Source organism: Suricata suricatta, chromosome 6, assembly GCF_006229205.1.
Source record: "Suricata suricatta isolate VVHF042 chromosome 6, meerkat_22Aug2017_6uvM2_HiC, whole genome shotgun sequence".
Taxonomy (NCBI): domain Eukaryota; kingdom Metazoa; phylum Chordata; class Mammalia; order Carnivora; family Herpestidae; genus Suricata; species Suricata suricatta.
In genome coordinates, this window is record NC_043705.1 from 52,846,605 (window position 1) to 52,863,149 (window position 16,545).

At 34.6% G+C, this 16,545-nt stretch overlaps 1 protein-coding gene across 2 annotated transcripts in view; it reads right to left on the minus strand.

The window, feature by feature from the left end:
- Positions 1–16,545, minus strand: part of CERT1 (ceramide transporter 1) — a 97,203-nt gene that overhangs the window by 13,144 nt on the left and 67,514 nt on the right. Inside the window, exons 9-12 of one of the 2 annotated variants that reach the window (XM_029942451.1) lie at positions 11,012–11,098; positions 8,544–8,636; positions 7,934–8,011; positions 1,325–1,420 (exon numbers count right to left, since the gene is read on the minus strand). In XM_029942451.1, the coding sequence (XP_029798311.1) occupies positions 1,325–1,420; positions 7,934–8,011; positions 8,544–8,636; positions 11,012–11,098 (354 nt within the window). The remainder of the gene's footprint in view (positions 1–1,324; positions 1,421–7,933; positions 8,012–8,543; positions 8,637–11,011; positions 11,099–16,545) is intronic. The other variant, XM_029942450.1, reaches the window with a different exon arrangement.

Sequence of the window (16,545 nt, forward strand, 5' to 3'; positions counted from 1 at the left end):
AGGCTTGGCTCACCCCTTCCTCTACAGAGAATATGTCTCCTGGTTTTCTTTTGGAGTTTACTCTTGGGGGAAGGCCTCTGATTATCTAGTGATGTCAGAAACATTATGCTTAATTGTGGGGTAACAGATTAGCAAGACCTTGTGGCTCCTGATCTACAGCTATATTTTCCAGTCAGCATGTTAGATTTATATTTTTTAATATTTTTGAGAGACAGAGTGCAAATAGGGAAGGGGCAGAGAGAGAGGGAGACACAGAATCTGAAGCAGGCTCCAGGCTCTGAGCTGTCAGAACAGAGCCCAACATGGGGCTCGAGCCCACAAATCATGAGATGACCTGAGCCAAAAAGTAAGATGCTCAACCAACTGAGCCACCCAGGAACTACCCCGCTTAGTTAGATTTATAGCTAACGTTTTGGTATCTCATTTGCTTGTCTCTTGTTTCTTCTTTCTTAATTAGTTCTCTATTCAGGAGGAAAGGAAATTCCAACATCTAATATTGTCTCTATTGCTAGAATAATTCTGGTCAGTATACTCTACTCAAAACTCCTGAATAAGAAGGGTGCCTTCAAGTTTTCACTTTTTTTTGTCTGAAACACCCTTGTCACAACTTTGCTTCCATTTCTAGACATAGTTCAAATGCTTCTCCTCAGTGTAAAACAATCTCGTTTCAAATCACAGAGAACTCTTTCTTTTCCGGTTTTCTCCACTACTCAACTGTGCTCTTCACTCAATACATTATCAGAAAGAGACAAGTAACAGTATCTTTAAAAGTCAGTATCTCCCTTCCCCAAAGAAAGTTTCAGACTGGAAAAGTCTTATTAAACCTCTCTTTATCTTTAGCATAGCCTTGGGCACGAGGTAATCCAAAATTCAATGCAGCTGCTGTTTTGAATCCATCTCTAAATCTCGTTCCTTGCCCTTATTCTCTGTCTCTGGTATTTAAGGATATGAACAAGATTAGCAGATCCACCTCCAAATATTGAAAGAAGATTCAGTGAGACAAAGGACTAGAAGTATAGACCAAAAAGGGGAAAATAGTGACATCTGGTACAACAGTTAGTGTATTAAAAAATTAAATAAAGAGAAATATCCAAATAGAGAACCGTCAGCTAATTACAATTTACTTATATCTAAAACTCCAAATTTTATTTTCTCCAAGAGCCCAGGCAAAACAGAATGGTTTATACATTTCTTTGATCATATGTAATAATCTGTTTAAAAGGAATTTTACAATGATACCCTCTTTCATATCACTGGGCAGGAATGATAAGATGACTGTAACAGAGCTGTAATTAGCAATCTGTTACATTTTACTAGGAATTACCTTCATTTCTCCTTCTTCTACAACCAACTGCCAATTAGCATCTCCACCTACATCCTGTAATGAGTAAGTCATGTGGTTTTGCACCATCTCTTCAACCTTGCAAAGAAAAAAAAAAGCCGTAAGAATCCAAATCCAATGAATAGCCATGTCATCATCTCTAAAAGAGAATGGTATTCACTTTATTTCAGTTTAGAAATGATGTTCTTAGAAAGCTGAGCAACCAATCACAAAGGTTAGTAGATTTTATGTAGTGTTGAAGGGTTTAGTCCACATTCCAGATATCATATCCAGGTTAATGACAGGAGGGAGAAATGCAGAGAAGGAAGATGCTTCACTCATGTAACATACAATGCTTAATGTGCAGCAAGTGAGGAAAAATAAGCCTTTCTTGGGGGGGGAAAGTTCCTTCCTTAATCAGAAAATGTTTCCTTACAGAAATAATGTTTTAAAATATACAATCATGGGACACTAAGAGTAAAAGGGGCACAAAGAGAAAAATCTAGTCCAGCGCTTTTATGTTTAAGACCACCTAGATAACAGTTTGTTATATGGCAAGATTTCCCTACACAATGATAAAACTTTCATTACCTTACTGATAAACTTCACTTTTACCATGAATAAAAAATAACCAATCCCTCACTTACTTGGCTTCAATTTCATTGTTTTGCATTCTTTTAGGAAAAATGTTCATAATCACATATGCAAACATTTACAAGTAATCACCTTTTAGTGTCCTCTTTTAAATTACTGTCTTTTTTCCAAAATTTAAACAAAACCTCTGCTTTTAACAATCACCACTTACTCCTACACATCTTATATAAACTTTAATAATAAGTACATTAGTCAGGTAAAGTTGGAAATATGTATATTATACTTACACTTAATTTATTCCTAAGTGTAACTAGCTATTTTACAGAAGTCCACTGTGCTCATTAGGGATACAGAACAGGAACCAAGTTTATATTATATTTTTAAATAAATACTTTAATAATTTGGGGGCAAAAAATCCTAAAATTATTAACTCTGGAGGTATAATTTTTCTACACAGAAGGATGTTCCCAATATGTTATAGTGACATGTCCTCCTGCTACATAAAGTTCTCTCAATTCAGAATGCATTTTTGCTACTAAAAGTAGGTATGACTTTAAGTGTCACTGGTAATAATCATGAAAGTGTTTGATAAAAATTTTATATTGAGGTTCTACCATCTATTTTTATATCCACATCACATTTTATACCTTTAAAAATATTTTTAAGCATTTTATATCTTTATATATTTATTATCTTCAAAACAATGTGAATGGCACTGGGCTACAGACTTGGAATTTTAAAAAACGTAACTAATAGTACATTCTATAGTGAAAGGCTTCATTAGAAAACATAACTCCAAGGGCTGCCTGGAAACGTTTATGTGCCTCTACAAATGTGAAATCTGCCCTGAGAGAGTAACTAGCTAGGACTAATGCAGGATTTCAAATTATAAGGACGTAGAAACTATAACTGAGTTCCCAAAGAGGAAGGAACAAAGAAGTACCCGTTAGTATGCATAAATAAAACAACAGCCACAGCACTGACTTAATTCGTTTGTCTGTAGCACATCGCGATTGGGAAAAATTTTCACCCTTTTTAGATCAAAAGATACTAAAAATCTTTAGATGAAATATGTACTTTGTAAGTGGGACACTAGAAGTTGAGAACACCTATATTTTTATGAGATTAGAGGTAGGAAAAAAAATTCTTCACAGAAGTAAGACCTACTTCAAATAGACCACTAGGAAAGAAGAATGAAAGGATTTACTCTGTTAAAAAAGAGTTCTAAAAAAAAATTTTAGTGCCATGTAAGCTTTTGTTACAAAGTACACAGGTAATTGTGTTTTTGTTTGGGAGATTATTCTTGATAAATTATTTCCAATGTTGGAATAATGAGAAGATATTTTTGTGTTTTGGTCCCCTAAAAACTATAGATTCCACAAATATAAATTGACAGCCAGTAACATAAGTTAAAACAATGTAGAGTACGTACATTTAACACTGTCTTTCTAGATAGATGAAAAAATGGTATTCCTATCCTAGTTACCACTGCATCTATGGCAAAGTGTTCAGTCTTTTGTTCTCATGTACTTCCTTGACTTAACTGGTTAAGAAATAAACAAGATGAATTTAGTGCTGTGCTTCTAGGAAACTAAAGAAATTGAAGTACCCAATTATTATAGTAACCATCTCTGCAAAGCTTTCATCATGGAATCTTTATCCATTATGGCATCTTCCTGGAGGTAATAACACTGAGATTAAGAAGAGAGGTGATACAGGTAAAATCTCACTATAAAGAATTTCATGTTCACGGCAATGAAATATGAAGGAGTAAATCTTACTACTGGGGCAGTGACTCATGCATTTGTGTCCACACTGACAGTTCCAATCTAACCTAATGATCTCTTTACTGTTTTCAGTTATGACTGCATATCCAAAATACTTGGGAAACATTAAGTTAGATGACAAGGATAAACACAAGCAAAACTTACCACTTTATTAGGCTAAAAATTTGACACACTAGGAAATATTACTAGTCACACCTGCTATCACTTGAAAACAAAAGACTGGATCAAAATCACTGAAACAGGTTTCATCTGCTTTGATAACATTCACTAGTTTTAATTTGATAGTATAAATTCAGGAATCCTGTCTTTGATTTTTTTTGGACCTAGAGCTGAAAATGATGAGATGACATACAAACCATCTCATACAAATTAACTATGAAAAATGGAGACAAAACACAGGTAAAATAAGAGATGGTGGAACTCCCATTCTAGCTTTTTCTTTCACTTCCCATCTGAGTCGCTCAGTATGCTATGTGAGGAGGCTCATTTGATTTTTCTAACATTATCAATACAGAAATTTTAAAAGAAAACTGTCCTTTGATGATAAAACAAAAAAATTGCCCTTTGATGAAATGAACAAAAGTCTAGAAGTTCTGGGCTCAAAGACTGCTCAGATCTCTTTCTCTTACCCATGTGAAAGGAATACAACTATGCTTATTGTTAGAATCATAGAGAATCATTTGTTGGATAGAATAACTTATTAATAACAACTTAACAATACACTGTTAACACAAAGGAAAAATGGACAAGGAAATAAATAGTTCAGTGAAGACAGGCAAAAGGCCAAGAAGCAAAACTTTTAGTCTCTCAGATAGGCAAAAAGTAACTGAATTATAATATTCAGTGTCAAGAAAAGAAAATTGACCTGGGAGAGCCACTGGTCCAACTTTTTTAATGAACAGTTCGGCAATAAAAATTTAAAAAATATGACATGGGTATGGCTTTTGTCCTAACAATTCTACTTCTATGAATGTATTCTAAGGAGATAACCGGGTAAGGGTACAAAGCTGTATATACACGTACAGAGGATGGAGTATTTGTCAGGCTGCTCCTGCAGCACTATTTATAACAGAGACAAACTGAAAACAAACTGAATGTTAAATATTAGGTGAGCAAGTGAATCCAGTATGCACATCTGTATAACAGACAAGAAGATAAAGATCCATATTTACCAATGAGAAGAGGGCTTAATTATATGTTAAAAAAAAAAAAGGCTTGTTCATAAAACAGTATATACTGAATTACTTACTCTGGTAGGAAAAGACAATTTTTAAGTGTGTGCACTTAATCAACATTTGACTGATTTCATATATATATATATATATATGGGAAAAGGGTATGCATGAGAATATTAACAGTGATCTAATATTTTAATTTTAATTTACTTTCTAGTTCTGCTAAAATTAGCATGTATTATTATACAATAAACAGGGGAGGGGTTAAATAATTACCACAAGAATAAAGTGTCACTATGGACATAAAAGGGGGAAAGAGCTTTATATAGAACTGTTCTTTGAGGTGACATTAGTGGTGGTTGTGGTATGCAAATAAATGTGACTCAAAAGATCAATTTATAAATCCAAATTCTTCCTGCATTCTGTACACTGTAAAAGTTACTTCATTCCCCAAAACTGCCAATTAGATTGACTCGTGTTGCTACTCATTTTCTAGGACATTCACATATTTTATTTGAAGTTATTTTCAGGACATCTTTCAGTTCTATGTTTAATTATTCTACTCAATCAGAAGCATGAACATAACTTAATCAAGAACAAAGTAGTCATGAGCCGAGACTTGTACACACATGGCAAGGCCAAATTAACAGTTAACTGCCAGAGCCAAAGTCTGCTAATGACAACAAACACTTCAGCAAGGACCATAAATACTTGAAGACCACAAAGTCATTATTCTTCAATTTTGCCTCTTTTGGCATATAGAACAGTATGATAAGGGGCGCCTGGGTGGCTCAGTCAGTTAAGCATCCAACTCTTGATTTTGGCTCAGGTCCTGATCTCACAGTCCTGAGGTCAAGCCCCACGCTGGGCTCTGCACTGGGTGTGGAGCCTGCTTAACATTCTTTCTCTGCTTCTCTCTCTGCCCCTACCCTGTTCGTATATGGGCACATGTACTTTTTCTTTCTCTTAAAATAAATAAATAAGTAAAATGGTACAATAATCAAAAGCTAAAAAAGGATTCTGAATAATCACAAGCATCATATATTAAAACATTCTACCAGAAAGATTTTTTTCAACTTATTTACATGAGTTACACAAAATATAAAGAAGTATGCTACATTTGGCAGTCTTGTAAAAACATGGGCACCTGCATCTCAGTAATATATTTATCTGTGCTTGAACAATTTCAGCTGTTTTATAGTTCTATAGTTTGGGTCCAAGCTCTGCATTCTGAAGCCTTCATTCTTAGGTACCTATAAGTGGTTTAACACTTTCTTATTGCTTTTATTATGTTTCCATTTACAGCTTGTGTATTCCTGTATTTTAAGGAAAGATGGTGACCAATACTGATGAGCTTTAGTCTCTTTATTACTTTAATGCAAGGTGGAGCTTAGCACAATACACCATAGTCTCCCAGGATCATCTAGCTTTGTCACAGATTTATTGCAAATATGAGATGCCTTTAAAAAGCCTGCACAAATGGATGTACATAAGAAATATTAGAATACGTTTAGTTCCAGGTTATTTCTGAAGCAGAAATGATACATCTCTTTCTCAAAAATGTTTAAGGAGAAAAAAGCTGCAAAAGTCAAAGAATACATTTTGAATCTTGAACTTAATTTTCTTCTTTCCTGTGTAGTTAAAAACAAATGTCATTTTATTCATATGTATAAGCTAAGAACTCTGTTTTAAATTAGGACTTTTAAAAAGCTTTTGCTGAAATGATGACCCTGGAACATCACAGGTTTGAATTGTGCAGGTCCACTCACATATGAATTTGTTTCAATAAATATAGTGCAGGACTACAAATGTATTTTCTCTTCCCTATGATTTTCTTAATAATGCTTTCTTTTATCTAGGTTACCTTATTGTAAGAATACAGGATATGATATATGTAAAATACAAAATATATGTTACTCAGCTATTTATAATCTTGTTAAGGCTTTTGATTAACAGTAGGCTATGAGTAGTTAAGTGTTTGGGGAGTTAAAAGTTTTATGTGGATTTCTGCCTGAGTGGGCAGGAGTCAGTGCCCCAATCCCAACACTGTTCAAGGGTCAACTGTACTCTAATAGTGAAAAAATAATGTAGAAAAATTTGATTAGTTCAAAGAAATTGTTATTATAATAGTAACAATAGCTAATAAATAGCTATGGAACAGCTGATAAAAGCTCACTCTTATTTAGCATTTACTACATGCCAGGCTCTGACCAGATCACAGTCCTAACTAGATCATAGAAGAGTTAGAAAAACTGTCCAAGATCATGCAACTAACCAGTATTTAAACTTGGTCCTTCTGACTAGAAAGCTCAGCTTAACATAACATAATGCAATCCCATAACACAATCACCATAAAGATACAAAGCTCAATGGCAAAGATAAGTTTTTAAAAAAAAACTTTAAAAAACTAATGCTGATACTACAAAATATTCCTTTGATAATACTTTGACATTATTATGAGGGCAGAGACAGCAAGCATGTATTTTCCTGTCTTATATTCCTAAATCCTTAATGATGTAAATGAAGAGGGATATTAATTTATAATATCCAAGGGTAATTTGCATAGCAAAAATATCATTTGTTCAGTGGAGCTTAGTATGACAACAGTAATGAGATAAATATTATTTAAAAATAAATTTCCCTGTTGTATTTTGAGATACTTGAGATTAAAAGTAAGACTGATAAAACTCGCTTTTATGCTGTGACACACCCTGTAAACCACGTTCATCAAAACCGCTGAGGCCTGTCTGAAGCAACTACATGGTATTTAAAATCCAGGTGTCTTCAACTTGTTTCAAGTCAACTTGAAATCTTTCAGGAGTACCTCCTCAGTGGCAAAATCCCAAGCTCTTCACAGTGCAGGATACAAAGGGCACATGCAAGCCTGATAGAGGAACTATTCAGTAGATAAGGAAGGACTTTTTAATGCTTACTGTTACTCTTTAAAATTCAAAACCAAAACAAGTGATCTAACCGAAAGATATCTAGGAACTGGGAAAGCAGGCTGAAATATAGCACAGAAAGACTTGAGTCCCCTCTATACATTCATACAGTACCTGGGAGCTGAATCTGTGAACATCGTCAGAGGCACTGACGAGATCAATGGAAGACATGGAGGAAGAGCGACTATAGGGCTACCAGAGACAGACAAAGAAAAAACCAAGTAATCAGAACAAAGGCACAACAGAGCATTCAGTACCAACTTCCAAACACAAGATAAAGAAAGAGAGAACAAAGCACCATATGAAACAGGCTCAGCAGCAAGTGCTGAGTTCATGCACCTATTATGGTTTATGCTCCAAAATCTTTCTAAAAAGAATGCAGTGCTTCCAGTAATACAACATAATATCACTTAACCCCAAAGAAAAAAGTGATTTAATATAACTAGTTATGCTTCTGGTTAACTATCAGACTAGCTACTCCTAAGCACCCCCATTCCCCCTTTCCCCTTAAAGAAAAAAGGAAAAACCATTATATTCAGAAAATGATTTCTAACCGTTTTGGAGGAAAAACATACAAAAATGTATGTTTGGGAGAAAACATACAATATCAAAAAATCTCATCACCTAAATTCAAGAAAAGAGAAAACTTATACAACAAGATAGTTCCATCCACACTGAAGAACAGTACAATGTATAATTTCAGTGAGCTCTGACATTAGCTTACCTTTTGGACAAACCTATGAGTCCCCACAGAAGAAAAGGCATCTCCAGATGGCATGGATGTAGGCCAATGTAATCTGACCTTTTCACTCTGTGACTAAGAAAACATGTAATGTTAGGTGGGAAGGTTTTAAAGTGTACTTTATAGCTTAAGAATGGATAATATAACCTGGAACTACCAATATTTAATTACTCAGCACTTTAGTACTCATAAATACTTGAATCACAAAAATACTTGAAAGGTATAAGCCTTGCTAAATCCTGACACTTACTTCATGTGTTCTAATTCCGTCTCTTCTATCAGACTCCAGAGGTACCACCTTTGACCAAGGATCAGTTCTTTGATTCTGCCCCTAGTCAGACTCTCCAATACCAGCATGGCATTATTTACCATGAATCTTTATTAACACTGCTGTTAAAGTAATTTTCTTAAAAACAAACTCTGGCCAAATTATTCCAATCATTCTACTTCATTAGGGCTGTGCAGAGGTATACCATTTGTTCCAAAGATATCATGGATACCTTGTCTCTTTCTCATGAAGGTATTCACACGTGTTAAACAGTCACTTAACTTCCTTCTTCCTCCTGAGCTTGCCTAGTTTCTTTTTAGTTATTCAATTTTTACTAAATACGATGTACCAGAACCTGTGCTGTGTTGTGTGTGTACTCATCCTCAAACTTTTGCAGAAGACAAGGAGTAATTTCTATTCGGCACTCTCTGAACAGGACTGTTAAGATCTCCTTTCTCATTCACCACTCTATTGAAAATATCTTTCCTTATGTTGTCAAGTAACATTGAACAATGAAAACTCAAAAGTGTGTCACTGAAGAATACCTAAGTAGTGGCTGTGCTGTGTAGAGCCTTGTGCAATATCTACTGCCTACAATGAGGGAAATGATCTCAATCTTTGGAACTCATTTCATGGATTACTGAAGCATACTACTCCCAAGCATTACCACACTACAATTATCTTTGTGATATCAACCTGTCTATTAGGTAAGGAAAATCATGGTCTGTTTAATGACCTATGTTGTAGAGTATCTGCAAGAATGTCAAGAACAGACTAAAGTTACATAGTCTCATGAATATTTTTCTTCAAATGTTTACAAAAGTTTTCATCGATCCTTTTAAACTCCCAACTCCACCACTGTAGTAATAATATCCAGCAGTGTAGCATTTTAGAGCCCGAAGAGATCATTTGACACACCTTGTGTAACTTTGTTTTATGTATTAGAAAACCAAGGCCCCGAGAATGCAGTGATAAGTTTATAGCTACAGTCAGTCACTTAAAAAACTCAGATTGAAGTTGTCTTGATCTACTCTCCCAGAATAGCCCAACTTAGATTAAAAGAAAATAAAAATAAAAAACACCACAGTGAAGTAAAAAAAAAAAATCATCAACAAAACAAAACAAAAAAACCCCCCAAAACAAAATCTAAAAAGCCAAACACAATAATACTCTTCCGGGTAACACTTTAGGCATCCAAAAATGGAGCTGATTTAGGAACTGAAAGTTTCCACTCTTATTGAATGCTGCATAATATCTTTTGAATGAGCGATATGCTTTATAGATTAATGCAGCAACACCTTTTTAACAGTGATATATAAAAAAAATAATGAAAAAGAAACAGGAAAGGAAAATGTCACTCTTGCAGGTGATTTACCATCAGGGAGACAGTCCAGTAAATGGGCATAACAGTTATGACTACCTTGGCAATGACAAAGAATGAAAAGCCAACTTATCTACACAAGTTAATTTGTAGTATAACTGATACACTTACGAATTTATCTGCAAAATGTTTAAAGCCCAGCTTAAGTGAATAAAATTCATCCTTAAGCACCATCTAGTGGTGAAATATGGTAACTGCACTATTGCAGAACTAAAAGAAAGCAAAGAACCATACTTACTAATCCTGAGACTAGAGTTAAAGGATTTAAGAAATGTTTTTCTTTAACTTCCAGAAAGAGCTGGGTGTGACTTTTGGGAATCTGAAAATGATGAAATACTCATCAAAGTCAAAAGTGAGGAAGCAATCAAAGGTGAAGGTAGTGAAAGCTTTAAAGGAGTTAAGAAAAATTGGTAGTAATTTAGAAGAAAAAAATTACATTCTTGGTCCTCTTTCTTGTGAATTCATATGGTTGCTGGTTTATAGTAAAGAAAAATTCACAGAGACTATTTTAATCAGATTAAATATATACTTGTTCTTAACAGAAGGATAATAAAGCTGGATATTTCAAGGGGAATAGGCAGAATATTTCCATTTAATTTCACGTAAATTATGCATGCTTCCTTAAAACAATCAGTGGTTTCCCCTCCATTTCTTAGAAATTAATCAATGAAGGAAGTGACTTTCAGTGTAGACACAGTTCATTTTCTGGTTTAGGTTTGCAATTTTCAAATTCCATTATATATGATAAAATAACATACATCAAGAAATACCTAGTGTTAGATTTTTAAATAACAGATATACCTGTTCTTCTATTTTATCTTGTCTGTCAAGAGCTGCTTCAACAGCATCAAAGAACTCTTCTTCATTAATCAGACTGTTTGGACCTTCCTATTCAAACACACAGGAGGAAAAAAAAATTACTTGATTAAAGAAAATATAAAACCCTTTTAACCCCAGCATTAACTCTAGAGGAAAGTTGAAATATGACTTGACAAATACTTATAAATCAGTTAATATATAAAGTAATATTACAAAGACAAGGAACATATATTCCGTGCAAAATCATGAGTGTCACAATTAATTCATGTACTCAGTACTCATATACTCACTGTATACTGACCAACACTGTGTTAGGGTGATAGTTTAGAACAGGGGCATTGGTGAACTATGTCCAAGAGTTAAATTTAGTCCACTGCCTATTTGTGTATGGCCTTTGACCTGAGAATTTCATTTTTAAGTGGCTGGATAAGAAAAAATAGCAACATTTCATGATGTGAGAATTATATGAAATTAAAATAATCTTTTGCTGGAATATAATGATGCTTATTCATTTAGGTATTGTCTATGCCTCCTTTCATGCTATTGTGGCAGAGGTGAGTACTTGTGACTGAGTACCTGGTAAAAGAAAACATAAAAAATTGCAGAAAAGTAAGTACAAAGTTACACAAGACCTACTGACAGCCAATAACAAGTACAGACAGGAGTTTTCTGAGGGGCATCTGCTTAAGCAAAGACAATTACTTCATGGAGAAAGAAAAACTGGACTGATGCTTAAAAGCCTGGTTAGATGGCAAAACAGTGGCTCTCAATCACCTAGGAAACTGCCTTGGGAACTTGCGTGGAAAATTCCTAGTCTCCCGTACCCAGAAATTACTTTTCAATGGGTCTTGGGTGGAGCCAGGAATATGTATGTTTAATAAGTTCTCAGCAGTATCAGATATATAAAGAATAAAGAGAAAATGGAAATAAGCAAAGTATGTTCCTGCTGTGATGAAACAAGTTGAGTGTACTCTTAAGTGAAATAATAGCTTCCTGTTAGGGGGAAAGCTGAGGCTGAAAAGGTAGGCTGGGTTTAAGGTTCCCTAAATTTTAAAATATACAAAGTAAGACACATGAATAACTGCTGGTCCATCTAGAGTTTTTCCAGTTAGAATGATTACCCCACGCCATCACTATCCCATTAAAAAGCAACGTCATACCACCCCCACAACGAGGGGACATGCAAAAAGGGTGGGAGGAACTACGGTGTAATGATGCTCTTGTCACTTGGCACAGGCATACAGACATCCTGATTTAATGCACTAGTTCTTTTAGAGCTATTAGGCTCCTGCATAACCACTAAAACAACAACAACTTTTTATTCAGCTACAGTACACAAACAGTGCACATTTCAATGAATTATCATTAAGTGACTACAGTCATCTAAGGACCATCTAAGTCGTGAAAAAGAACAGGAACAACACTCCGGAGGCCTCTCTCCTACAGGATTCCCTTCATAAACTCCCAACATTTCAGATACTCAAGTAAAAGCTGTATAACTTTGCTTTGATGTGAAAAAATATGCAGTACCCCAAATCTACTCTGAACTCAAACATATTTCCTAATGCTTTTAAAAACTCTATTGATCATAACCACATCTGCATTTAAAAAATTTTAATGCTCATTCAATCTATGCAATCACTTCAGTCTCGAGTCTACTAATTGGGAACTTTAGCATTGAAAAATTCTACTTTGATAAATGAAATGGGCAAATAAGACAGGCACATTTTTCCTTTCCATATATGAGAGAGAACTAAAGTAAATGGAATAAAACTTCCTTTACGAAAAAACAACTTAAACCCCTTTTAACTCACCATGCTTACCAAGGCAAGAGCTATTCATTTGCTAAATCTGGGGGACACACCAATCTTGACCTTACTTGCCCCATTAGCGGCATTTCTTAGGATTATGATGCTCTTGGAAGATTTCTCTCCCCTTGGATTCCTAATTTCCTAGTTCCTCTCTATCTAAGCCTCCTTTGGACTCCCTTAAATGTGGGTATTCCTCAGGGTTCTACACTTGCTCTCCCTACAGCACTAATTCATTTCTAAGGTTTTAGTCAGCATGTGATGATTCCCCAAATCTATAGCCTATCTATTTCTCACCTAAGTGTTAGATCTTTGTATCTACTAATACTTAATGTCTCAAAATTCATATGCAACATGTCTAAAACCTCTTTTCTCCCCTACCTCTACACCCAAGGCAGAATGGAGGGTCTGTTCTAGATTCCTCCAGTTCCCTTCATTCAATCACCACACCCTTTAATCCTACTTTCTACATATCTAAATTTATCCTGGTGTCTAGTCCTATTGCTCTATCTTAACTTAGGTATCTTCAATTCTCACCTGTAAGACTGACAAGTCTTGGAGGCGCCCAGTCAATAGCTGTCAACATAAATCCACTACCTTCATAGCAGAGAGCAAGAAGGAATTTTCTGAAAACTTCTCTGGCTTAAAACCCATTGCCTGAGGATATGTAAGGATTCTTGTAGACCTTGCAAGCCACATTTACCACTCCCTCCCCTCAACTGGCTCCACCCTCCACCAGTAAGGTCTTTCAGTTCCTCTGCAGGCAAAATACTTTTTTTTTTTTTTTTAAAGCTCCTGGCTTTGAAAAGTTTTCCTACTTCTCAGCCCCTACAAGTGAACATTCTATGCTATGCACCTGGTTATTATCTACCCAACCTACTCATTCTTTTTTTTTTTAAATATAATTTATTGTCAAATTGGCTAACATACAGTGTGTACAGTGTGCTCTTGGTTTTGAGGGTAGATTCCCGCGCTTACATACAAATCCAGTGCTCCTCTCAACAAGTGCCCTGTTCAATACCCCTCACCCATTTCCTCCTCTTCTCCACCTCCCATCAACCCTCAGTTTGTTCTCTGTATTTAAGAGTCTCTTATCATTTCCTTCCCTCCCTCTGTTTGTATCTATTTTTCCCCCTTCCATTCCCTCATGGTCTTCTGTTAATTTTCTCAAATTCCACATAGGAGTGAAAACATATGATATCTGTCTGTCTCTGACTGACTTATTTCACTTAGCATAATATCCTCCAGTTCTATTTCATTCTATAGGTTTCAGCTAAGACTCTGTTTTCCCTGGGAAGCCATCCTTGACTCAAAAATCTCTCAGTGCTAACAGTGCTTCATACTTGCCTGTTAACTAGCCTGTTTTACTATTATGTACTCAGGCAGGATCTTGTATATCCCCATGCTTAGTATGGTGGCTTGATTATACAGTAAATCTTAAGAAATGAATTTATGATTATAAAGTAATTTCTGAAGACACACATGACAAAAACATTAAAGTTTTGTTCAATAATTAGATCATAAATGTTTGATAAGAACCAAACTAAGGTCATATTCTGAGTTAGTGTCTAAAATCCATGCAAGTGTAGTACTTATACAAGAAAATACAGATGGCTCACAACAGCAAAAGGAAGGGGAAAAAAGTATAAAAACAAGCCCTAGTTCATTTTAGAACTATGTATTTCACTTGATACCACAGGGGGTCAGAGTGAAAAAAAAAGTGAAGTATCCTTAACCATGTTCTTCATTAAAAGAGAAAGAGGGACCTGCATTTCAGATGGGTGGAAAGCCAGATCATTTATTCAACGTATGCCACTAAAATAAAATACAGATTCCTATATTATGCCATAATCTTAAGAAAAAAATACAATTACTTGAAGTAGGGAATGTTATTTTAAGTATGATACCAAATGTAGAAATAAGAATATCAAAAGACTGACGAATGACATGAAAGTATAAACCGTTTATATGGCAAAACCAACAGTCAAAAGTCTGAAAAACTAAAAAAGGAAGACAAGAATGAAAAATGAAAAGCTAATCTTTAACAACTTCTAAATCAATAAAAACTTAATAAAAATGTTCAGGGACATGGATAAGTGAATCATTAAAGAAGAAATACCAATGGCCAATAAATATTTTTTAAGAAAGTCATATCAATAATTTTAAAAATCTGAAACTAGTAAACAAATATACTCAGCACAATGCTTTCCTTCTTCCACTTTGCTTTCCACCACCTTGCCCCGTGCTGACATAAGTGAAGGTAAAGAAGTATGCAACTATACTTCTATGTGGCTTGTAGGAGATAAAGTGGTACCATAAACTGTTAAATACATGGGCTTTGTTGGTTTTCCTATAATCTGCCTATATGAACATCTGATTTTATTTATAATATGAAAAAATTAGGTAATTTAAAAAAGTTGATAGTTTACCCCCCAAAACCCAAAAATAACGAAAACAATCTGCTTAGTTTCAGAATAAGTTTAAATGATAATAGCTTATATTTCAGTAATTTTGTTTTTTAAAACCCCAACGATACCTAACTATAGGATTTTTACACATTCTACAAGGAATAATTGACAGCTTAATAATTCTGAAGTATCACAGCTCAAGTCTCATCATGATGAATTTCCACAGCTGGAAATTAATTGCAACGTAAAAATACACAGGGGCGCCTGGCTGACTCAGTCAGTTAATCCAACTCCTGATTTCGGCTCAGTCATGATCTCACAGTTCTCTGCCCCTTCTCTGTTCACACATGTGTGGGCTCTCTCTCAAACATTTTTTAAAGAATAGTCAATAGCAACTCTATTTTTTCCTTTCTAGAATAAAAATGGTGAGAAAGTTTTCTATTATCTTAAAAATAAACTAACCATAATTATTTTATCATTCTACTTCTATCTAAATGACATTCCTTATCACTCCATTTTTAAAATGTGCATTTCAGGAATATCAACAATAATTAATGACTATGATCAGATATATTTCTTATACTTTTTTTCCTCTAAATAATATTGTGGAAAAATAGCTTTAATTTTAACATCCATGCGTGTATATGGAGAGGGAGAATTTATTAAATAATTAACAATAAACAAGAGAAAAGAAGCTGGTTTCAGATATTTTCAAAAAATAAGGACAAATCAATGAGGACAAGCTCATGTTGTGCCATGGATAGGACCTCAAAGTATATATAACAGCATAGACTAAAATCTTTCTGTTTTTTACTCAGTTTTTTCCTGCATAAGTTGCTTTTATTAAACACAAACAAAAAGAATTAAAAGATAACATTAAAAATTATCATCCTCACAGGAAAGATAAAAATTTGTCCTAGAATGTAGACAGGCCTAAGAAATGAGTCTTTTTAAAAAAGTCTACATTAAACTTTGTGGTCAATTAAAAAAATTTTTTTCAGAGTAAGCCTAGCATTTATATTATGAAATATACATTTAATTAAAATAAGCACTGAAGAGCAAATTACATTATCTAGAATATTTAAAGATGCAAAAGTATTACTTAAAATTAGTCACTTTTGGGGCACCTGGGTGGCTCAGTCTGACTCAGATTCAGTTTGTGAGTCTGAGTTCTGTGTTGGGTTCTGTGCTGACAGCTCAGAGGCTGGAGCCTGCTTCGAATTTTGTGTGTGCCTCTATCTCTGCCCTTCCCCTACTCACACTCTGTCTCTGCCTTTCAAAAATAAAAAATTAAAAAAAA